This window comes from Cyprinus carpio, chromosome B13 (genome assembly GCF_018340385.1).
Source record: "Cyprinus carpio isolate SPL01 chromosome B13, ASM1834038v1, whole genome shotgun sequence".
NCBI classification, from domain to species: domain Eukaryota; kingdom Metazoa; phylum Chordata; class Actinopteri; order Cypriniformes; family Cyprinidae; genus Cyprinus; species Cyprinus carpio.
Window position 1 is genome coordinate 12,815,818 of NC_056609.1, and position 25,707 is coordinate 12,841,524.

General features: G+C 38.7%; 1 protein-coding gene across 1 annotated transcript in view; it reads right to left on the reverse strand.

The window, feature by feature from the left end:
• Positions 1–3,367: 3,367 nt before the first annotated feature.
• The window catches only part of kiaa1109 (KIAA1109 ortholog), a 61,688-nt gene continuing 39,348 nt past the window's right edge, over positions 3,368–25,707 (reverse strand). Inside the window, 39 exon segments of the mRNA XM_042736642.1 lie at positions 3,368–4,477; positions 4,793–4,961; positions 5,048–5,182; positions 5,294–5,488; positions 6,964–7,167; positions 7,252–7,503; positions 7,584–7,801; positions 7,885–8,074; positions 8,878–9,035; positions 9,118–9,268; positions 9,364–9,579; positions 11,568–11,705; positions 12,202–12,375; positions 12,494–12,685; positions 12,837–13,029; positions 13,114–13,253; positions 13,368–13,529; positions 14,748–14,931; positions 15,276–15,456; positions 16,091–16,294; positions 16,381–16,613; positions 18,081–18,128; positions 18,814–18,883; positions 18,999–19,114; positions 19,204–19,327; positions 19,418–19,548; positions 20,700–20,918; positions 21,132–21,358; positions 21,820–21,879; positions 21,969–22,167; positions 22,323–22,534; positions 22,631–22,799; positions 22,935–23,120; positions 23,207–23,304; positions 23,699–23,763; positions 23,765–23,802; positions 23,929–24,158; positions 24,252–24,481; positions 24,569–24,775. Of these exon segments, the coding sequence (XP_042592576.1) occupies positions 4,258–4,477; positions 4,793–4,961; positions 5,048–5,182; positions 5,294–5,488; positions 6,964–7,167; positions 7,252–7,503; positions 7,584–7,801; positions 7,885–8,074; positions 8,878–9,035; positions 9,118–9,268; positions 9,364–9,579; positions 11,568–11,705; positions 12,202–12,375; positions 12,494–12,685; positions 12,837–13,029; positions 13,114–13,253; positions 13,368–13,529; positions 14,748–14,931; positions 15,276–15,456; positions 16,091–16,294; positions 16,381–16,613; positions 18,081–18,128; positions 18,814–18,883; positions 18,999–19,114; positions 19,204–19,327; positions 19,418–19,548; positions 20,700–20,918; positions 21,132–21,358; positions 21,820–21,879; positions 21,969–22,167; positions 22,323–22,534; positions 22,631–22,799; positions 22,935–23,120; positions 23,207–23,304; positions 23,699–23,763; positions 23,765–23,802; positions 23,929–24,158; positions 24,252–24,481; positions 24,569–24,775 (6,538 nt within the window). The 3' untranslated portion in view covers positions 3,368–4,257.

The window sequence follows — 25,707 nt, forward strand, 5'->3', positions numbered from 1 at the left end:
TGTGATGTTTTTGTTTACTTTTTGGTCTTTTTGCTGGATTTGTGAAGCTGAAAATGTATTTTAGTTGACACTTTAACCAAAATCATGCATTAAACTTGAAAGGGTAGATCGAACGATTTCTTTATTTCTGTCAGTTTCTTTACAAAGTCAAAAATCAATTCCATTAACTTTAGTGGTTTGCTGCACTTTTTATTTTTTACTTTTTTGTAACAAGTGCATTTGAGAGAGAGAGAGAGAAAAAAACATTCTGTGACCAAAAATGTCGTCTTGCAGGTAACCATAAGTTTACAGACATCCCAACCTGCAAAAAGTCATTTCAGGGAGGTATCCCGAAGCCAACCCCCCCCCCCCCCCCCCCCAAAAAAAAAGGGGGGGAAGGAGGACAAGGATATGACATTTCACCACAGAACATGACTTTCTAAAAAATATAAAAGCATAAAATATTATTTCTATAAGCTATAGGCCTGTGCAATTATTCGTTAATTATGTTTAAATATGTAGATTACTTTTACTATTTATATAAGCTGCTTATACTATTTATGTAAACTGCTTTTATTTCTTTTTCATTGCACTCTCCCTCTGCCATTGTGCTCCTGTTTCTAGATAGACATAACTGATTAATTTGGTTCGGGAGGAAGAGATAAAAGCCCGCCCACACTGACAATTGATTGGTTGATTTGCCGAAACAGGCCAATCAGGATGCTCTCTGTCTTACGTGCGCTTCGCACACACGCACACTAGCACACACACGCAAGGTCTCTCGCTCCCTCTCCCTCGTGCGCGCGCTACACGATTTGAAACACAGTCTCTTCTTTGCGCGCTCTTGCTCGCTCGCTCTAGATTCCGGGAGATTCTAACTAATTTGCGGGCATCAGGGAGCCGCTATCAATATGCGGGAGACTCCCGGGACTTCCGGGAGACTTGGGATGTCTGAGTTTATAATAACGACTTACAGTTGGAGCGGTGGGTCGAATTTCGCGGGAAATGTCAGTTTATAAGAGATGACGACATCAGACTTCATTGGATTTGAAAGCAGTTCAGGCCTTTTGGATGCCAACAGGTAAGATATCTAGCAATCTTTATATGGGATGTCGAGTGCTGCCTAACTTTGGTAACGTTATTAAAAAACAACAGAAGTTATACGCTCGAAAGACATACGGATAGTCGTTTTTCACAAGGGGCAATTTTGATATTGTTTGTGACATTCGTTTGATAAAATGACTGCATGTTGTTACAGTGGCGCCCCCAGAAAATTTTAATAGAATAAAATAAAATAAAAAAATCAGTGTTTGCCATATTGACAAAAAAAAATTACATTTCTGGGATTTTATCGTAACAATAATTAGACAATATTTTGCTGAGTGTGTTATTGTGCTGATAAATTATTTCTAATTGTGCTGACAGCTGACTCCTGATTTTTATATTTGTACCTTTACGCCATTTTTTTTCTAAAAGTGTGCACCATCTTTTAGGTCAAATACTTGCATTTGTGCTGTTACCAAGCAAATGCAATCAATATCAACAAAACTGATCTTTGCAATGCAGAGAAAACAAGCTGCATCTGAAGCACAGTTTAGATGTTTTTACACACTGCATCTCTGAGGGACATGGAATACTTTAACCTGCAGTTACAAATGAATAAATAATGTTTTGATATTTTAAACAGAAAACATTGAAAACTGATGATTTTTTTAATTAAAAGGTACCTTACGTGTGAAATTAAAACCGCCAGTAGGTGGCAGCGAGTCACTGTTAATAAGTGAGTCATTGCGATTGAACCGAATCATTTAAACGGTTGATTCATTCAGGAACTAAACACTATCATGTTCCTCAGAGACACAGAACAGTGGCTGTGTTTGGAATTATTTTTGTTTTTAGAAATAGAGCAAAAACAGTCTCTTGATATTAACTGCTTGTTTATTGAACTGTTGTATAAGATCAATATCACATTTGTAATTATGCTGACTTTTGTAGTAAAACGTCACTCTTCGTGTGATAGTAACTATATGAAATTATATATAAATTATATGAATCTATAAATTTTCTGCCCAATATCTTGAAAAATGTGATAATTCTAAATTTCCAGTGACAGAACGCACTATAAATGCGTATGCGCACTAGTGTCGACCATCACGTGATGTATGCGCGCACTCTGTGTTTTGTTTGGACGGGGGAGGGCGAGAGGGAGGGCAGATACTCCGGTGGCGACAATCTGCAATCTTTTTTGGTGGCTGCAGTCGGTGCTGCGTTTATTTTTATTTTTTCACTTCTTAAACTATTGTGAATGTACATTCTGCATGTAAATTAATAGTACCCACTGCAAATCATCCTAGAGGTGGCCAGAGTTTATATAGTGGTGGCCGTGGCCACCCCTTGGGGGCGCCCCTGTGTGGGTTTTTACACATCTTGGGGGTTCCTTTTCCTATATGAAATTTATATTTCCTCTGCGAGTAACTTGCACCTTCACGCCTCAGCCACTAGAGGGGAGTCTTCCGTACTGCAGATTTAATGTTACCAAGCATCTCACTGAAGACTTATGAAACATAATTTAAATGGAGTTTACCTAACAGTAAACTTTGTTGATGACGATCGGCGTGTAAATGCCCCCAATACTATTTCCCCTGTTTCTCTTCTGAGAAATCTGTCTATCATCTATTGAACTGAAACTACTGAACAGGAAGTGGTGATGTTTGGATTTATAATGTAGTTGTACTTCACAGCTTAGGCTACTATTATTTTGCATGTAACATCCAGGTATCATGTATATTTGGCATAACCATCTAAATCTTAAACAACAAATAACATTTAAAGTCACGGCTGCAAATATAATACACTGATCACAAATAGAAGATCAGGGGACAGTAATTTAAGTATTCTCAAAGTATAATTTAAAATATTTAGAAGCAGATTTCATTATATTTTTAGTTTTCATGATAATCTTATTTTTAGTAGTTTTATCTAATATTTTTGATCTTATTTAAGCTTTTATTTTCAAATAAAAAACATTTTTAAAAGTTGTTAACAGTAGATACAGCATGTTTTTGTTTGTATACTACTATAGATATTGTCAAATGTAGTAGTCATTCAAGTATTTTATGGTTTTAGTGCAGCACAGTATATAGATACGCAAAAACAGCGATTATTGTTACACTATTCTGACCATAGCCTATTACTGCAGTATGTATGTATACAGTTAAGAGTGATCATTTTCTTTAAGCATGGAGCGAGATATACATTTGTGCAGTATGCAACAGAATATTGTATTCTATAAGGCAACCTTCCATTTCCACAGCAATCAATGAACAACAGATTCATCTCATTTTCTGTGAAACAATTAGCAGGAAAGAAAAGTTACCCGCAAAAATCATTCATTTTAGTAGTAATGATTTTAATCAGTTAAGAAATCAGCACATTGAACATATTTACCTCTGTATATACAATGGTCTATTGCACATTATGAAAAAGCAAAAAAAGGAAAACCACTATCACCACAGGCCTAACATGGGTAACAGCTTCTGCATTTAAGATACTTACATTTTGTTTGTCTGTTTAAGTTAAAGAGCCTTGCTTTATAGGCCAATTCACATTATACAGCACAATCTGAGGTTCTGATGTTTTCACAGGAATATCTGAGGCATTTCTACAATATCATACCTCAAAATGTGTTGTTAACCAGGCATCAGAAAATTTGGTCACTCTCAAAGGAATAATTAGGATTAGGGATGTTCACGCTTCCTCTGCTGGCTTAAAGAACACTTTACCACTTTGCTCTTAAAATGTTCAATAAAACTATTTAAAAAGTCTGATTGGCAATTGGTATATTCACCTCAGAGAAAGAACACCGGATGCCTCTGAACTCATGTAAACCGATTTCAAGAGCACACCTGTATACTGTAGCTTAAGATCACTGCTCATTTGTTAGTGTCAGTGACGTTTAAGTGCATTTAAATCATGTTAAAAGTCCAACTGGCATTCAGCAGCAGCTATTCGACATCTGTGATCTGAAAATTAAAATATAAAAAAGAAAAGAAAAGAAAAGAAAAAAAAAAAACACTTTCAGTCGTCCAAGAGCTATGGCCATATGAACCAAGGCAAACATGAATGTTCACACAGTATAGCAATGACTGTAATGTGTTTGTGTGTGTGCTGTACAGTAGTTTGCAATAAATCCAGTGGTTTCAGACAAGGTAAAAAATAAGGAAATTCACGGATGGCTCCAGAGAGCGGAAATGTATTAATACATTAAAGTGTTTCAAGTTAATGCTCATCTTTGTCTCTTTGACCTTTCTTCTCTTTCTCATCCTGCAGTGCCATGCCAAGTTTCTTAATGAGAACGGACAGAACTTTATCCAGAGGGTCCATCACTCCCCTCTGCAGCCACTTGGGAATCGTAGTCCTGGCATGATGGAATCCCAGCTTCTGCAAGATGTAGTCCACCCCCACCGGATCGATCTTACGGCCCGTCCACGAGATCAACCTGAAACGTATCAAGTCAAATGCATGAAAAATTTGAACTGTGCTGTTGATGGTTATGGAGAAATGACACCACATATAACCACCTAGCAATGTCCTAGCAACACCTTAACCACTTCCTAGCATTAGCAAGGCTTAGAGACCGTCTAGCGACTACTCTTACGAACCAGCCATTCAGAAAACCTCAAATACCAAATAGCAAAACCTGAGCAGCCACCCAGAACCCTTTAAAAACGGTCTATTAACACCTACACTGCCGTTCAACAGTAACTGAAATGAGAGGTCAGAAGGGCCAGAGGTCATGTGACTGCAGTGTTACCGTAGTGTGGGCTCCAGATGCCATGTGTTACAGAGGAACTCTCTCCAGTCCACTGTAGTGTAGTTCACTCCCTCTTCCTTTTCCTTCTTCTCCGACGAGGCCTCATCCTGCTGCGCCGTGGGGCTCTTCTGACCGGGTCGAGACGCAAAGATGCGTGGGGCAAAGAGAGCTGGAACACGAGCGACATGCTTCACTACAGTGACAGGACATGCATGAAGACAGGAAACAAGGCAAATCTTCATTTCATTATCTCACCTTTCTCCTTTTCTTTCAAGTATGCCGACACCAGGTCATGCAGGAACATGATGAGCTCTGCATCCATGGTGACGCAGATGTGATCGGTGAACTCGGTCACCACACTGCACTCCACTTTGGGCTTACTGCTGGCATCTGCAACACAGCTTAGAGTCAGCGAGGGTCCCGCACTCACTCTCACACTATACAAGCTTAGCTGCCAGAGGCTGCTAGAATATTCATCTGGGGCGGTTTAGAAGTCTGTACCACTGAGAGAAGGTTCCTCGGGGTCTTGTACGTGGATGGATTTGAACTGGAGCTGCATTTTGGGAAGGGCGAAGATGGTCTCGGTTTCATGGTTGTAGCTGGAGGCGCCCCTGAAGCCGCTCAGGAGGCTGGAGCTCTTTGCTGCTGTGCCGCTCTCAGAGTTGTTGGCATCCACGTTACGCAACAAGTTCAGCTCTGACATAAGAAAAAAAGAAAAAAAAAGAGGATTATTTCTTGGAAAAGAACAGAAAATATAATAATCATAAACAGGTGACTGTTTAGGCAACAAGATGGCTTTACACTGGCTCTGCTCACCTAACTCGCACCCATGCAAAGCCTCTTCCACAAGACAGACAAAACTATCAATTATTTTCTTTCTTGCTCAATTCTAACACATCATACTTTATGTATTTTTTTTGGAGATTGCAATCCCATAATGCACTACAAAGAGCTAAGTGGGAAAAAATTCTAAATTAGGAAGTGAAAGCAATGTCTATTACAAATATAATCACTTCTGAAAAGGATAAATAAAAATTGTTCAAATCTGATTAAAAACAGATGTCTGTATGCGGTTGAGTTTTATGCTTTTAATTTTCCAAATCTTTGGAAATGGATTTAGAATGTAGTCTCCTGTGCAGTTCAAATAAGAATAACATATCTGAAACAGTTTAAATTATGTATATTCTGATATTAGAATAGAACTGTTTAGATATCACATTCTTGTGAAACAACACCAATGAATATTGTAACATCCTAACTGTAAAATAAATGTAGAAAATACAAGTTTTGCACAAGTTTGATAAAATGATGAACCTCACATTCCAGTCTAATAAATGCCTGTATATGATATATATAATTGGTAAAACAAAAACAGCAGACTGGGCTGAAAAAAACAGCAACAACAATGCTAATTCACTCTCTGACAGGAAATGGTGCTTATGTAAAAGAAATACAGTGGTTACCCCTGTAAACAAAGCAGATGCCTAATAAAGAAGGTTTTTTTTTAAGTGCATCCTAAAATCCCATGAAAACTTTTCTGAAGACAGATTATCATGGCCAAATGAAACCATGGTCATAATATTGCAATATCTCAAGAAATGTAAGGGGAAATTTGCTGTCAAATTTGTGTTTACCTAAAGTAAAAAGATTGACATTTACAATAAGAGTGTAGGGAGATGGAAAGAGATTTTGTAACCACAGCTGCACAAAAACATACAACAGGAACTTACTGCTGATTGGCACTTCGTGCAGACTAGGGTCTCTACAGCTTGTCTTTTTTATGGAATCAATAAACTGGCAAGCAAACTTTTTTTTTGGTTATGGGTTGAGGGTCTTGTTTTCGTCTGTCATCTTCAATTGCATGGTTTTGTTGGCAGTAGTAGTAACACACCGCGTTGTCTTTTTTTATATATGTATACCACTTTATATAATGTTGAAGCGTCAATCAGACACAACATTATTTACGATAATAAGATTTGTGCAGTGTTAACATGGTAGCACCTCATGTCATTTCATGGTGAATACTAGCATACTGCAACACCCCTACAAGAGAAGCACTGTTTATGTACAGATTTGCTCTGTAACTTCTGAGATTCTATTTCATGGCTTAGAAGGCATCTGCCAATTGGGCAATAGACAGCAAGGCAGCTCAGTGAGTGTGCAATGTTTACCTTCATTCCTCATGGCAGTGACATAGTTGAACCATTCTTTGACTGTAGCCACCCCATGCGGGGGGTTTTCATGACGGCGGCGGGTAACCTTAGTGATGGTTGCCATTGGGCTCTCCAGGGCACCGCAAGGCTTGGTTACCATTGTGTTATGCCCAAGGTGAAAGTCAAGGGTTTGAACGATGTATGTAGAATCATCGCTGGAGCCTAGACAAATAACACAACCTGTAAGTCTGAATTTATGAAAGCTCCCTGAAATGATTGGATGGAAAGTTAGCACCATGTCTGTACCATCCTCCCAGATCTTCTGCGCTTCAGTCCAGAAGGCGATGTTGGGCTCTTCCAGATGGAACAGCACCCAAGACTTGGAACGGAAGTTGGGCCCGTGGAAACAAGCCAGAGTCATGTGATTGCCATGGAGACTCATGGAGCCACCCAGCTGCACAGCATCCTCTGGAAGAGGCATCTGGAAGAGGGAAATGTGACATCCTGCCACCATCTTCAACACACTGGGCCAATGCCTGTGATGAGCTGCATCCATATCTAAAACAAACAGACATTTATGTTGGTCTTTATTATACATTTGTTTTTTTTTAATCTAGAATAGTCACAAGCACACTAACAGAGTTCAGCTGCTCCTTTGTCCATGTTGATGACCGGGGTTTTGGGAGGCATGTATGGCACCGGGCCCCAGGTGGACAGGGCTCGCTTGCTGGTGTCAAACTGCTGTGTGAAGAACTCCTGCAGCTTCATGCCGATCTTTATCAGGTCAGGGGTTGTGGAGCGGGAGATGATCACCTGGAATATGTCCCACTGCAGGTCTCCATGTACAAAGATCTCACTGGAGGAGATACACCGAGAATGTTTGTTACGGTTGTGGTCATCTTTTACATAATCTTCACTTATATGATTGGCAGTTCTTACCTTTTCTCAGAAAGACTGGCCTCAGCTGTGCAGAGGTTCACCTTCCACTCATCCTGGAGTTGCAGGTCAGCATTACTGAAGATGCCCATCAATATGCTGGAGCCCATGTAGTCCAGCCGGGCCTCTGTGGAGCCCATGGTGATCTGGATCTTATGACTGGGCTGCTTATTTGGATGTTCTGAAATATGAGCTAAAAGAACAAAAGTTCTCAGTCACTGAAGAGGAAGACACGACACCAGTGTTGTGTGCAATCTCCTCAGATGACAATGTAGATGCCTGACAAACGTTGTTGTTGTTGTGATCATAGACTGTATGGATTTGATTACACGCAATACACAGAGCTTTTCTCTCACCATTGTAACACTCTTGCTTTGGCAAGGTATAGTGAAAAAGCTAGCACGTCTTTTCAAAGTGAAAGCTGCCTTGTCACCTGATCTAAATACAGCACGCTGATTCACTAAAATGGACTTAGATCACGCTTTATGTGGAGAATAATGCATGCCAATCTTTTTTTTTAAAGTGGCGTTTATGGTTTTTTTGCAAATAAACTCTTCATATTGCTATTAACATAAATGTGATGAAATTCACCTATAGAAATAAATGCTTAAATTATAAAACTATTATTAAACTATTATACTAATATTATACCACTATACTATTTAACTTTATATTAAATCATTTTATGGACCAAGGAAAAACACCATTAATAGAACGTAATGTACTAAATATATAAAACCAATAGATTCGGTAAATAGCAATATTTACTTTTAGAAAGTTATCTAAAATCAATAAGGTGGATATTTTGTGGTGGTGAATGACAAAATGTAAGTCCATTTTGATAGCCATTGCTACTGGTTTAACACTATTACATTATTAGAATTCTGCATATTAATTAGAGACAATACGTATTCGTGAAAACAAAATTATATCAGATTTAGAGGTAGTAACTTCTCTCTCTTAAAAATAAAGTTAAATAAATAAAAGTATACTTACAGACCATCTCGAGTGTGTTGACATCAATGTTGCCACCCACCACTCCTCCTTTGGAATCCAGTTTGGAGCGGCCCAGTCCAACAGACATGCTGATCTCACGATCTCTGTTACTGCCCACGGACAGACGGCCCTGACTCTTCAGCCCACTTGTTGTCCAACTGTTCAAACACACATTCATAATTAGACATAAGACAGAGTGATATCAAGTGCCTTAAAATTGTTTTGATATGTCTCTCGTACGTATTGTTGCCCATGACGTTGCTCATGTTCATCTGGACATTAAGCTGTTTAAGGTTGATGGCGAAAACCACCAGCGTCTCCCATGGTGAACCCTGCTGTGCTGCTGCTTTTCCATTCCGGAACGACGGGGTGGAGGTCTTGGTAACAGAGTCTGTAGAAACACACAGACACACAAGATTGGTTTTTATATGTAAGCCCCAGAGCAGCACATCATCAACAGACCCCCAGCAGCATGTGCATGCGTACCTCTGCGCGGTGCTGAGGAGTCGGACACGCTGCGGGAACGTCCGGGGGCAGGTGATTTGAGGTGTGCGTGGTTTGGTGTGGTATCAGTGAAGATTGAGGAGGAGGGGTGTTGAGTGAACTGGCCGTCCCATGTCCTCCAGTACGCTTTACGGCTGGACTCAGGAGACAGGTGCTGAGCGATGCTCTCCACAGAGTCTGGTGTGGCAGGACCTGAGGCTACAACACACATCTGCTCTTAGTATCAACACTTTCCAGCATTCATCTGGAAACAGGTGAGCAGAAATACATTACTGTTCAAAAGTTCTGATTTTAATAAGAAATTTAGGTGATGTTTCATCTCTTGTCTTGTCTTAAAGACATTATTCGCCTAAAAATTAAAATTCTGTCAAATTTCTCACCTTCATGACATTCCAAACAAATAAGACTTCAGTTAATCTTCAAAAACGCCAAAAGAAGATATTTTTAATGAGGGGTTTCTGCCCCTCCATTAGAACTCCAGCTAACCAAAACCTAGAAGATCTAAAAAGCTTTAAAGGTGTCATAAAATTAACCCATTTGAATCTAGTTTAACTGGTTTAATCCAAATCTTGTGAAGAGATACTATCACTTCATATGATGAATAGATTTAATTTAGGCTTTTATTAATTTAAACCACACAAATGCTAAATATGGAAGCTTGTGTGTCCATCACATGCTAGAGCAAATCCCATTGGTTCTCGCACATCACACACGTTTGAGCTTCCATGTTTACCATATGTGATGTGCTCCAGGTACGTACCAATCATTGTTTAGATGTAAATGAAACCTGTTCATTATATATGTTGATCCTCTCTCTTTACAAGACTTGGATTAAATGGCTCGATTGATATGTAAGGCGTAGGACCATAAAATATTTGTCCAATCAAGATGTTCAGTCTGAACATTATGATATGCTGTCCTACCTGCCTGTCAAAATATGTATTTGCATACCTCTGTGCACACTGTTTGCACAGACATATGTCTTCTCATCAGCGCCTTCCAGCAAGAGTTAAAGGTGCTATTATTGTAATATTATGTGCCTTGTACTGTAATGTTTTGTCACCAGTGAATGAGACATGAGGTGATATAACAGTGTTTCAGTGCATTCAACCCTCCAACAACGATGTCTCTCATCATATCACAGGTTAGTCTCTGCTCTGACGGAGCGCGTTCATGTTTTTTGGGGGAGGTGTGGCTTTGCAGAGTGATTACACAGTGAGGGTGGGGATCTTGCTTTCAAAGCTAACTTGCTATCGCTAGCCTTTCCGAAATCGCCTACCCTACCTTTAATGTTCCCTTTATGACCTTTTTGGATTTTTTACATTTTGGTTACCTTGATTTTCAATGGAGACAGAAACCACTCAGATTTCATTAAAAATATCTTAATTTGTGTTTTAAAGATTAAGCAAAGATTTATGGGCTTGGAATGGCATGAGGGTGACTAAATGATGGCAATTATTATTTTTAGGTGATCTATCTCTTTAAACCACTCAATACCTCAAACCTAGATTTATCAATTCATAATGCTATTTTACTTTTGACTGTTCTACCCTTTTTCTCTTATTTTCTAGTTGTTGTTTTTTTTATGTAGCTTTGTCAATGACATTCTGCCTAAAAGGCATCTTTTCACTGCTGCAGATGAAACTGTTGTTTTGGCATGTACGGTTCAATGAAGCTGCCAGCTGGGCACCAGTGAGGGGTCTGTTTCTCAAACTAGAAACTCTGATGCGCTTGTTGTCCAGCAGGCATCTGTCACGGTTATATACCGTTTGCTTTTTTCTTTCCAGACAACAGTGCATGAAATAGCCTCCATCTCTCCAAAGAACAAATGATGAAATGTGTTTTTTTTTTTTTTTTTGTCTATTTCAGAAACCAAAATTGGACTTCAGAAAAGGAAGTGTTCTCAATACTCCAGCAACTGAAAAAACACTGTATTGTGATTGCCACACTTCAGTAGCACAACTTTTTCGACTCAGATGATAAGGCTTTATATAAAAAATATGAAAATATATAAAAATAAGAAAGAAAATAAGAAAATAAGAAGCATTTAAAATCCTATTTAAAATGTAATAATAATTTATAATATTACAATTAAATGCTACTTTTGTGAAGCATCTCTGCATCAACTTAATAGTAATTCCAAACTGTTGAACAGTATTGTGATGATGAGAGTGTATATGTATAACCTGGTAAGTTAATGGTCTGGTCTCCTAAAAACAATCTCCTGGCAATGCTTCTGCGGTACCAAGCACGGGGAAATGCTAGAATCTCACTCAGACGTCTCATGTCATACTTGAAGGAAGCAGAACCGATATCGCACACCGCTAGCAAAAGAAACACACACATTGTGTCATAAATTAGTTATTGAGACAACTGAAAGAGTCCCTTTTATTGCATTTCATTAAACAAACTATCATTCAAAAGTTTGGGATTAGAATTTTTTCTCATGCTTGCCAATGCTGCGTGTATTTGATCAAAAATATAGTTAAACATTAATACTGTGAAATATTATTACATTTTAATGTTTCTTTGGTGATCAAATTTATCAATGTGGATATGAAAATGTGATACATTTTTTAAGGATTGTTCCATGAATAGGAAGTTCAAAAGAACAGCATTTATTTTAAATACAAATATTTTTTTAACATTATAAATGTCTTTACTGTCACTTTTGATTAACTGAATGCATCATTGCTTCAAAAAAGTGTAGTGTAACACTTAAGTATTCATGCATAATGAGACATATAGACAAAGCTTTAGTAGGGTGATAAAATCAGACATCCTGAAGGAAACCTCAGTACTTTATTTTGTATTCCTCACCTGAGATGTTGATAAGAGTGGTGTCCATCTTCCCACCCTTGCTGGCAATGAAAGTATCAAATGCTGGACATCCTGTCCGTCTCATCCGGGAAAGGCTGACTTTTACAAACTCCAGGTTGATGGAGAGAGAGTCTTTCCTGCCCGTCACTGAAGAGCCCTCCTCGTCAGCTCCTCCTAAACAAACCAAAGTCATCTACAGAGTCTTATACAATGTTCTTTATAGTATACAAGCTGATGTTACATATAAACTGTCATAATATTTCTGAGTACTGTCTCTGCATGGGGCTCTCACCCAGCGGTCCTGGTCCAGGTGGGAGGCCAGTAACTGCAGACTTCTGTTTGCCGGCTCCATAAGGATGAAACACATACAGTGAAAAATCGGACATACAGGCGGTGAAACTCAGACCTGATGAGTTTAAGGATGGGCCTGTTAGATCTGATTGACTGCTGTGGTGGCGACTCCGGCCTTGAGGACTGGATGGACCTGAGGGATGGAAGAAGTTTCAGTGGTTCCATTAGCCAATACACACTCAAACCATTAAGAACTAAAAGAAACACCACTTACTGACCCCCAAAAAATGAATGGTAGTGTATTTCAAAATAACATAGAGATTTTCAGAACAGTACATTTATACCTTTGCTTCCAGGCACTTTGTTGGCATTGTGGACCGATGGAGGTGTGGAGGAGGGGGTGTGTTGTCCCTCAGATGGATGTGTGGTGGGCTCAAGCTCTCCTCTGTTGGATGAGAACACCAGGTCTAGAGAGGGAAGTTTTAGCATACACTCTACTCGAGACATGGGCAGACAGCTGAACCGGATCTGAGATGGCTGAGAAACAAAAAAGACGAAATTAGCCAACCACTTTGAGATGGTTACTACTAGTGAGTATTGCTTGAAGGAACGCTGGTATACCTGCACCCTGACATAAACTACCACATCCACAGGGAAGGAAGAGTATGGAGATGTAGCAGAAGACACAAGAGACACCTGAGACTCCTCCAGGGGCTCCACGGAATCAAAGTGACCTACATCCTCCTCAGGAACATTCAGAGCTACACAAACACACATTGAATATCGGCATAATGTACACAGAAACACCTGACAGAATTGGGCTTTGTTATTTTAGAAAGCAAGGCGACAGATGTTCAATCAAAAAGCACACTGACTTGTGTAGTTCCTGTCGACTGGTGTGATGGGAATGGTCTCCAGCGCTTTCTCCAGGAAGTCTAGCAGACATGGACTGATGACCATTTCCTCTGGCAGTGTCTGCAGAGCCACCCATGCATACAGCTTAGCCGTCTTCACCCCTACACTTGCTTTACCTTTAGCTGCTCATGCAAACACAAAAACACAGACATAAAGTTAAAAAACAATCCTTTTCTGTCGCCAATTTATAAAATTTTCATGCATTGAAAGCAACAGATTCCTGTTCAGGATGCAAACATATGGCATCTAATGCAGCTCCTGCATGCATGCAATATGCATGATGCACAGTAATGCAGCCAAAAAATCCAGAAATTATTTAACACAAGCATAAAATGCAATGAAATGTCATAGAAAATGGCAAAAAAGTGCAATCAATGAATAGCAATGTCCAGAACTATTAATAGCTTAAATCACCACCCACATTCATTTGTATGGAAAAGAGAAGCTTGAACATCTCAATGAAACAACATGAGGCGGTGTAATTTCTTTTCTTCATTTTTTTGTGAACCATTCCTTCAAACAATTGCTGAGATATTGAGTGATACGCATTTAATTATATATATTTATTAAGAAGATACTATTATCCAAAAGTGACTTCTGGGGATTTACTGTTATTTAATTTATATTGCTGTATTTTTTGTTTTTTTTACTACTGTTTAAAAGTTCAGGGTTGGTCATTTTTTTTTTAAATAAATTAATACATTTATTTAGCAAGGAATTACATTTAAAAGGAATTCAAATTAATGATTTCTATTCCAAATATATTCCGTTTTTTTTTTTTTTTTTTTTTTTACTTTCTTTTCTTTTAATAGTAGTGTAATAGAGTATAGTTTTGTTTTGTTCTATAAAAATTTTTTGTTATTTAATAATAAATGTTTCCTAAGCATCAAATCAGCATATTAGATTTCTGAAGCATCATGTGACGCTGAAGACTGGAGTGATGACTACTGAAAATTTAGCTTTGCATCACAAGAATGAAATAAATGTTTAATTATATTAAAACAGAAAACAGATATTTTGTATTAGAATATCCCTTAACAATAATAGTCTCTTTATACTGTATTTTTTTTTTAGCAACCGACCCCAAACTTTTGAACAGTATTGTATACAGTTTTAAAATTTTAACCAATGTCAGAAAGATGAAGCAAACAGTAAAAGAGGACAAACAGAAACTGTCGCCAATATTATAAAAACAACTAATAACAGAAGCTTGAATCAACCCAAGCACATAAGCAGTAAACACACAGAACCACAGTGGAGCTCAGAGCTGTGGGCCATGCTCCAGTGACAGAGACGAGGCTGAGCGTATGCAGACGATGAGACGGGAAGAGAGTGTGTACCTGAAGGGAGAGGAGGGGGAGGTGGGGAGAGGAGTGTGTTAGTCTTGCCAGGGCCTGAGGCTGGTGGTGTGGGTGCATCTCTCATACCATACAGCTTGGACTCTTTGGAAAGGGTTCTCGGAAGGGACGATCCACGCGAGGCATTGGGCGAATCCGTCTTCAGCATTTTAGAATTGTAATGCAGCTGTAAAAGAAACAGAGAGGGGGGCACTACAGTTATCCAGTCATAAAAAGTATACATTAATGCATCCATTTGGAATTGTAACTTTTTTTGAGCATTGTAACCCATGATATTGGTTGCTGGTTGCATGAAATTAAATGCAATTTAAATGCATTTAAATAAGTGTATAGACCTATGAGTGTATTTGTGTGTTTTACACATTAAAATGAGTGCTGATATAACATCATCTGACACTCAAATCTCCAAATATACGTCTCCAATTAGAAAAAAAATGCCAAACAAATTTACTTGAACCACAAGAAAATACACACAGCTGTGTGAAGCATGTCAAAAGACCCACAGCAGACCTTAACATCCACTCCAGGGATGTAGAAGACAGTGGTCTCAATATCACTGCTCTTGCTCTGCAGAGAGGTGGGCACTCGCTTTGCATTCAGCAGTTGGGAGCTGGAGGCAAAACTGTGCTGCTGCCTTCGCTTCTTAGGAGGAGATTCCTGATCCAGACTCCTGGAACTCCGCTCACAACTCCTAAACAACAGAACGAGAATGAGAAATACATTTTACAGGAGCACTTTGCAGCCCTGATCAAAATCCAAATCAAAAGAGCGATGTAGGGATGACGTTTTTGTAGACCAAAACATGGGAAGTTTTTTTTTTTTTTCCCGGTTCAAGTCATTGGGTTTTATGAATGTGTTTTTTGGTTAAATGTGTGGAGAATATACCTGTGAAATGTAAGTTATGCATTAAGGAAAACAGCACATCTCAAACACATTAAACAGCGCATCTCTGTCAGCCTCACACGCAGCTAGGAGAGAAATAAAGTGACATTTAGAGTGACAAATCGTACCAGCGTACTTTGAGGTCAAAATGCGTACAGGTAGGCAGGTCTGCTATAGCCAAATGACTGTAAAGTTTGTCTTTTTAATTCGGATTGTATTTAGGCTTCAAAGTTCAGTGAAGTTGTGTTCATTTGTTAAAATTGTTATTATGAACATAGCGTGCAAGAATCATTTACTTTTGTTGGTCACAGAGTTTATTTTTGTCGAGGGAACCAGAGTGATTCTAACTTCCAGCTTGGCCATCAAATATATGTCATCACTGCAGAGCTTGATTCATTAAAGACAACATGACATATTGTGTCCATTTTGTTGTGTCTCTTCACCTCCTCAGTGCCAGATCTTCATGCTCGGGCGGCTGGGTGCTGGGGTGCAGCACACACTTGCCGCTGTCGATCTCAACACGCACGTCCAGCTCGAAGTCAATGTTCCGCTCGGTGGGTGGAGTTAATGCTCCACGCTGAGGGGGCGTGGGCGGCCAGCGCTCGCTGAATAATGCAGACAGCGCAGATGGCTTTCTCTGAGAGCCCCTGAGAAACACCAACACACAGACTGTCAGTTTAGTGAGTGTAATTGTATTTGTTGAGTGTTTTCATGTGCTGTGTGTTCAACACACCCTGGTCTGCGATAATAGCTGTGTGGTCTTTCCCTGTCAAACTCGTCGTCTTTGTCCGAATCCTCTGAAGAAGTCGAGGAGAGGTCGTCACGGCGACTGTCATCAGGCTGGAAGGGAACGGTTGGTGAAAAGACTGCGGGTGTGCCAGGGGCACTGAACACTGAGCATGATGGGTAATGGGCAGGATCATCAATGGTGACAAACAACAGGTCCAACTCTGTCTCCTCCGGGAACCAACAACCAGTGAAAGCCAACAGTCAGATGATTGGTCTATATATCTATCCATCTATTCATCTATTTCTCTCTCCTAAAGGATTTATGTCTCTTGGCTACATGGGTGGATCTAACAAAAACATATCTAGGTCACATGTCACCACAAAATCAAAAGAAAAAAGAGAAAAAATAAATTAAGTGTATTTTACGGATGACAATATTAGTGACTTGTTCAATTTATCATTATCTCCCAATATTGGATGTTTAACTTTAACAAACCTCAAAATGAAATTCTTTCATACTTTCAATTTTAATGTTTATATCAAGATGCTTACATTTATTTATAGCATTTAAAATAACTGACTTTATTTTATAAAATTGCTTTTTTTGTAAGCAAAAAAAAAAAAAAAAAAAAAAAAGTGTAGAATTTTAACAATCTGAAATTTATCAGTTGTCAGCCATCAAAATATGGATATTGGTACTGGACAGAATTTGAATATCAATGCATCCCTACCATCATATATCTGGACATTTTACCCTTGGGTTTTTTTAATTTCCATTATATTCAATGGTGATCCTTATTGTCGTAATACAGAAATGTTTACTTAATTACTAAATTTACTTAAATATAGTTCCAATGCAAATAAATAAATAAATAATAAAGCTTTCATGTTATTGAAGCAAAATGCAATTTCTATTTTTTTTTTCTTGTGATTTTGTGCTGAAATATAACCCTGGCATGTCTTAAAGCTCAATGGCCACTAAGCTATTATATTGGGCTTATTAGATTAATTCTCATCAAGATTCCAACTGAATTAGAAATCCTTTTATCCAACGGTCTAAAATTTACAATTTTATCCTAAACTGGGCTTCTGTTGAGATCATGGAGTGGAAAAGTGCTATAATATTTCCACCGGACACTTACTTAAATTTCAGTTTATCTATCCATCCATCATTCTGTCTCTCTATCTGTTGATGTACTCAAAACCTGAACTAAACTGATTCTGACTCGCTGTCAATTCAAACTGTATCTGTGGGCTGATAGCTCAAAACCAGTGAGCACTTTTAAGAAAGCTTTTCCTTTTCCCAATTCATGCTTTCCACTACGACCCAGCGGAGGAGAGAGGGATGAGAAATTAAAAGATGGACAGATGACAAGAAAGACATCATGAGCAATGCAATGGACAAAGATCCAGACATGCTGAAGAAACAAGAGCTGATTAGTTACACCAACACAGCACAAGAACAGCTTCAACATATGGAGTGAAAGTGTGTGTTAATGAATGTGTGAGTAGAGAGATCAAGAGAAAATAAGACCACTCTTCACCCTAAGATCCAAAAAAAGGCTAAAATCATTAGTCGCTGATGATTTTTGATTGGATTTTGAAAAGCAGATTTAGATTTAGCGATTTCACACCACAAGACTTTCATGCATAGAGATTCAGAGGTGATTTTAAGATTTGATTTGGACCGTTTTTCTCCGATACCTTAAAAACAGAGTCAGCTGGACTTGGGATTGGGTTTGGGGTTTCCATCTTAAACACAAACAGACTAACTGAACTATACAGTACATGAACAAATGTGTTCAGCACAGTATGTGCATACCATACATATGGCTTTCATTAAGTCAAGAGTGAAGCACTTGCAGGTGAAACCATAAAATCAATGAGTGTGTGTATATGTGTGTATTTGTCCAAGTACACTGCTGTTCAAAAGTTTGGGGTCAGTAAGATATATTCATATTTCTGAAAAAAAGTCTGCATTTATTTGATCAAAAATACAGTAAAACAGCAATATTAGTCATGTTACGGTTCAAAAAACATTTCTTATCATAATCAAATGTTGCAAACGGTTATATATTAATATTTTTGTCTAAAATGTGATCTTTTTTTCATGGTTCTTTGATGAATAGAATAAAGTTTATTAAATAATAAAGATCAAATAATTATATTTTGTAACGTTAAATGTCTTGACTGTCACTTTTGATCAATGGCATCCTTGCAAAATAGAAAATTGAATTTATAAACAAAATCTTACTGACCCCAAATTTTTGAATGGTAATGTAAAAAGCAAAGCTTTATTTAACTGTACAAACATTGTTGACACAAACACTGAACATGAAGATGGAACCACAGAATGATGACAAAAAAGATGCATACAGAATTTAAAATGAACAAATGTACAGACTCAGGCACGCACAGATGTACGCATACACACTACCGTGTCAATGTTGAAGGTAACCCTTGGTGCTGGAGATGATGCATCCACTTTAATGTCTGGCAGATCTTCCCTTTAGAAAGACAAAAAATCAATCAATCAATCAATCAATGAACAAACTAACGATGTGTAATTGAAACACATTAAACCATCTGTGATCAAATGTGAGTGAGTGTGTATGTATGTACCTGGGTCTATCCGACCTCTTCATTGGTGGTCTGCCTGTTGCCGAAATGCTCTTTGATCTGCTGTTGCTGTAGCTTGGCTTATACCCTAAACCCCATTTATCTTTCAATGACGCAGCCTAAAAAAAAAAAAGCAAAGACTCCATTAATGCAACATTTTATCTCCACCTCTCTTTCAATGTAGTGAGCTGAATCAAGTCTTTCTCACCCGCATGCTGGAGCGCCGTAGCTTCTTGCGCACATCCCGACGGATATCATTGACAGCGACAGATTCCAAATGCTGATAGCGCTGGATTTCCTGGTTTATGGTGCCTTCACTTGCTCCCAGTTTCCTTAGAGAGAAAAAAAAATTATATGGATTCTTTAAGACAAAAAAACAGATAGAGGTATATTGATTATTATTAATGTCAGGCTGACATTACTTGAGATCGTCAATGACTTTGGCTTGCTCATTGAGTTCTCTAATATCCACCAAGCGCTTAGAGAACTTCCGTCCACGAGCATCGATTATCTGATTGCTCATGACTGCCTGTCTGCGCAGGTCAACTGACTCCTGTATGAGGGAAAACAACTGTCAAAATAATACATTTAAGATACAAGACACATTTAGGGGTGGGCGGTATGACAAAATATGATATTTTCTTATCAGGGTAGTTTGAGTAATTCAAAAACATATGCACCATATTATTATTTTATTTCATTTTACAAATATTAAAATATACATTTACACTGCCATTCAAAAGTACAAACAGCAATGTGAAATATTATTACAATTTAAAATTAATGTTTTCAAAATTTCTAATTTTCTTTTTATTTTCTTTTTTTTAATGCAACCTATTCCCATAATGGAAAAGCTGAATTTTTAGCAGTCTTCAGTAACACATTCCAGAGATCTTCAGTATCTCTTCCAGAGATCATTCTAATACACTGATTTGATGCTCAGAAAACATTTCTTTTTATTATCATTATGCTGACAAAAAAACTGGGCTGCTTAATATTTTTGTGGAAACTTTCAGGATTCTTTGATGAACAGAAACTTTGAATGAACAGTTTATTTTAAATGTAATTTTTTTTCACATTGTAAAAGTCTGTACTGTCACACTCGCACTTTTGATCACTTCAATGTGTCCTTATGGAATTAATTTAAAGCATTAATTTCTTTAAAAAAATGACAGTGTATATTTTTCAGGAAATTCAATAAAAAAACTGGTTATTTGTTATTTTGTTAATTTGATAATACAAATAACCAAGTTAATTTAATTTAAGTTTAAGTTTACCATAATTCCGCACAGCCCTAGATACAGTCATGCATAAGAGTTCCAAAATCACACTGACTGCTGAACAGTCAAAATAAGTGTGGTTCATTCCAACACAAAAATCACAACACCACCCCAAACAACTGATTACTGAACAAAGCTCGAGAAATGCATCCTTTGGAAATGGAAAATAAGAAGAGTCTAAGATGTCACTGGTCACTCATTTCTCATGGAGAGGAATCAGACAAAACCAAAAAGCAGCAGGAAATTGTAGAACTCGGACTCGCTCGAGATATTTCAGTTCTAGGCACAATTCATCAAGGTTCTGAGTGATGTGACTAATCTTAAAAGCAACTTCCACCCTGACAGCATGAACCAGATGGAGAGAAAGAATGTGACAGAGAAACAGAGAGGACTGAAAAGCAAACAGGAGCTCTGAAGTACATACACAGCCCCAGGACAGGGGTCTGGGATGTTTAGTTCGTTCTGCATTGGCTGTGGACGGCAGGCGAACACTTCTCGACTTTAGCCGAGTGATTGTGGATGATGGAGAAATATTACGACACTCAGAAGGTGAGAGGGGAGGGGGGCTGGGGCTAATGCCCAGAATGCTGTTCACCAGCCGCCTCCTGAACGAAAGTCTGGGACTGAGATCCCCTTCAGGACACTGCAAACATGGGCCAGTTTAAAACAAACACAAATGCACACCACTACACATACATTGAGTACAAATGACACTTCACATTTCCTGCTCTGAACATACAAATGACATTAATATACCAAAGAAGCAGACAATGTAAATTAAAAATCAAAAAATAGTTACAAAGACTTTACAGTGACATTAAGAAATGTTAGTGTCATAAAGCGTGCGAGCTCTGACCGTGTGTATGGGGGGAGACATGCCGTCACTCTCGTCCTCGTCTGATAGGTCGGCCATGTTGACTGAGTTGAGGTCTGTGATGTCATCATTGTCCTCTTCACCAGTCAGAGAGGTGAGCGTGTTACCCAGAGCATTCAGACGCTTGCCGATGTTGGGATCCATGTGCACATCGATACCACACATCTTCCACAAGACATTTAGCGTCCACGTCCCTGCACTGCTGCTTTCTGGAGTATCGAAAGATTTTGTTAATAACTACAGACAAAGAGAAAATATGAACTCAGTATGATATCAAATTGACTATGATTTCCTTCTTAATGCACATTCTTGTTTTGTGCATTTCATCAATGTATACTACCATTCAAAATGATGGGGTCAGTAAGATCTTAAGAAATTAACAATTTTATTAAACAAAAAAAAAAAAGCATTAAAGCAACTGTTAAGACATTTATAATGCTATCTATAATCTAATTTCTGAAGGATCATGTGACACTGGAGACTGGAGTAATGATGCTGAAAATGTAGCATTGCCATCAGAGAAATAAATTACATGTTTATTAAAATAAAAAACATTTCTTTTACATTGTAATAACATTTCACAATATTACTGTTTTTCCTGTATTTTTGATCAAATGAATGCAGCCTTGGAAAGCATGAACATTACTGAAGAACATTGTTTTACTCATACCTGCAGAGGCCTGGCCTGTCGTTCTGGAGCAAACCTCATAAGTACCATCAGGGACAACACCTAGAAAGCCACATTGAGTATTTCAAGAATCATGGAAGCATTATGGGGTCAAATACAGACGCAACAAGTTAACTTTGAGTTTTACTCACAGGCATTCATGACCAGGTCTCCTCTGACCTCAGGTTTCCAGTCATCCCAAGTTGTCTCAAACCCCTCAGCAAATCGAATGCAAAAGTTCTTGAAATGGCCTTTGCTGACCAGAGATTCGGAGGAGCAGGCTGTGATAAGTGTACTCTCGATGGTTAACACCAGTGCTGAGCCAGCGTCAAAATCAATGCTGTGATTGGCCTATGTACAGCAGAAAGAAGACCCAAACATTTAACTTCAATCATTCTGACCAGAAATTTAAATATTTAATGTGTATAAAGGGTCAAATAAAAGCCTACAGTATTTTATACAGTTAAAGGCCTGTTCACACCAAACTGATGAGTCTAAACATCCACCTGTGTGGCGCTGGTGATCGGCAGGCAGATGCCCAGGTCATTGACAGTGAGCTGCAGGAAGAGAGTGCTGAAGGCCTGGACGCTGGTCTGCTGTATGGCTGGCAGTTTGTCCACCACCTCTTTGGTGGCCATATGAATGTCTGAGTTGAGAGCCAAGCGCTGTTCCTTCCAGTTATCATAGGCAGCCTTATAGTTCAGCCAGAACAAAACAGCTACAACAGACATACAAACACACAATTACAAAAAATAAATAAATAAATCCACCAACGGATGCACATGAAAAAACAAAAGGCTAAGTGTGGACTGACCTCTGTCAAATGCTACTGGCTGAGCAAAAACAATAGGACGGTTGAGTGTGATCAGGACAGCCTCTTTATCAGAGCTACCACTGATCTCCTCCTGCAGAGCATTGCGCAAACCAATTCGAGTGCGGAAATACGCCACCTGGTGGAAATCTGACCCCGCCTCCTCATACACCTGCAAGAGACAGTGTCACGACAACAGTGATTAACCGATACCGATGCACCACCTTATCAAAATCTCATGCATGTAAAGAAATGTTTATTGAGAGCAATGAATAATAGTGCTCTTTATGTTTCTGTGACTTGCTACCTGATGTTTGACTATTTGCCCCAAAGCCAAATTGAGATCCACTTGACATTTCCCAAAGAGCTTCAGGTAGTTACTTCCTGTGGGAGTAGTCTTGCACTGAACCCGATTGGACAGTTCAAGCTCAATCCAGCCTGTCTCAAATCGCACCGCCCGCATTGAAGGAGTGGTGGCTGTCATTTGAATCCCCTACAACAGAAAAAACATACTGGAGAAGTCTAAAACGCCTGCAAGATTCACTTAAAATTAATAAACACAATTTTATTAATACAAACCTTAAAAGTCAGATTAATAGAATAAAGCAGAATTTTAGGTTTGTCGCCATCAGTTGACACATCGTGTTCATTCCACAGTGGGATTGGCTGTTCCCCTCCTACAGAAACAAACACATTTCACACAGCTGGTGTCAAATCAAGTCAAGCAAAAGAACAGGTAACACTTCATTTTAAGGTGTCCATGTCACACATGTGGTACATGAACTTAAAATTATAATAATAAATGATGTAGCCCTAAACCAAACCCAAACCCTAACCATATAGTATGTACAACTTAATTACAACTTAATTTATTAAGTACAACTTATTAAGTACAACTTAATATTACTCAGTACATAAATGTATAATCACACTGTTACAAGGACACCTTAAAATAAAGTGTAACCAAAAAATAAAATGAAAATAAAAACAACTAAACTAAACAAAAAAAATAATAAAGGTATAAATGGAAAAAGTCATCCATTTATGCTACCTTTCCTTCATCAAACATACCTGACACCTTCTGGATGACCTCATTGACCTCCTTCATGAAGACCTTCTGAAGGAAGACTAGATTTGAGCAAATCTGTGGTCAAGTTGTGTTCGAAAGACCCAATCTAAAAATTAAGAAACCAGTATATTGTATTTCAACCGAATCCATCCATCTGCTGAAACAAACTTGATCATCTAATAATCAAGTAACCTGTTTAGTACAACATCTCATTGTTACATCAATGGCACACCTCAGCTACACAGCGCAAGTAGTTTCCCTGAAGATAGCTGCTGTATCCTGGGGCCCAAGCAGTGTCGCTGTGCCCCTCGTGCTCCTGTATGATGTACTGTCCTGACATGGTGACGGGAGGCAGCGTCAGGCTGGCAGTGGGTGGCATGGCCGACACGTCCACAGGGGAAACCTTCGACTGGAAACACAGCTTATGATTGGGTAGTTCAAAAGTGAACCTTGTCTGAGCACCTGTGAGAGGGAGAAACAAAAATGTTAATCATTTGTTATTGTTGCATCTGCATTTCCCAGGGCACTCTGAAATAAATTAACAACTGTGAGTACCTGTCATGCCATGGCTCTTCATGCGGCCCATCTTGTATTCTGCTTTGAGAGAGGGCAACAGGGCTGCACCAATAGTGATCCCATCCAGCATAGCGCTGAATTTCAACACGACTGGCTTCTTTTCCAGTCCTTCAGGCAGCTGAGGAAACTCAATGGCCTCCACCGGAGTTTGATTGACGCTCACTTCAGAAGGCTGTGGAGTAGGTGTGTCTTCGCGGTTGGGCGGGGGGCTGATATAAACAGATTTTAATTTAATATGGGCAAAAAAAAAAAAAACATTAAAACTTACGAAAAGTAAGTACAGAGGTTTGCCTCACATGTTGGAGGGCTGACGGATGAGGTCTGAAATCTGTTTTGAGAGCTGGTGGGAGCTGCGGACCATCATGCTGTGCAGCGTTGCAGGGTGTTGCGGGATGTTGATGAAGATTGCACCCACTTTAAATATGGCAGCATTATTGGTCTTCAGCCCACGCTGTGCGCTATATAAAGCCTGGGACTTTGCGATGTTACACTTTACCACCGTCCTAATACACAAATACACACAAACAAAAGGAACTTACTACGAGTGCTCATTTTGAAATCACAGGCTGGATGTAATATCGAGCAGTAACATGAAACAATGTCTGTGAAATATGTGCAGACAGATACTGGCAAAATGTACAAATGTTCATGTAACTGGAAACGAGGTCTTGTAGATGTGGAGAGAGCAACTGCAAGGACAGAGATCTAGATTGATTAATAGAAAAGATGAAAGGGAGAGTTTCAGGCGCTGATGGCATGATCATAGACTGTCCATCAGATTCACGCTACACACAAAATTGGCAAACACTTGCCAAAATGTCAGGATCATTTTAGATTGACTGATGGATAGGCAACTTCCAAGAGTCAGGGTGCAGCAGAAAACTAGATTGTGTTTAGGTACCTAGCTGTTGCAATGAGCGCCTTTCAGGAGGAACTAATGATTGGATTCGACAACTTTTTCCAGGACAGACAGATCAAGTATTTAAAAGATATTCAGAGTTTTGTATGAGGCGCATAGTAGCACATAAACTCAATAACCACTAGCAGAACTTTATAATCTACTTTCTGTTCTGAGTTATGAGTCTGTGAAACACTCCCTGCTTATTACTTTTGGAAGAACAGGGGGGAGAAAAGTCTTCACATATTTTCTGCTATGTTTCTGTAGAACTGCTCTCAAAGACTACTTTGCCATTAAATGAAAGATTCATGCCCAATTTTAATCACTGATTTCAGATCAATCATCACTTAAACGGTGTATAAAAGCAAAACCAAAATTAGTCAGATGGTCTCTTCCTGCCTAAAGATGCAGGGGTGGGGCTATGTATGTCACTGTAAAAATAACAATGAAACTCTTTTAATAAAACATACTGTTGATGAAAATATGACGGGGAAAAAATAACACTGGTAGTTACTAACAATCCATCAACCATATTTT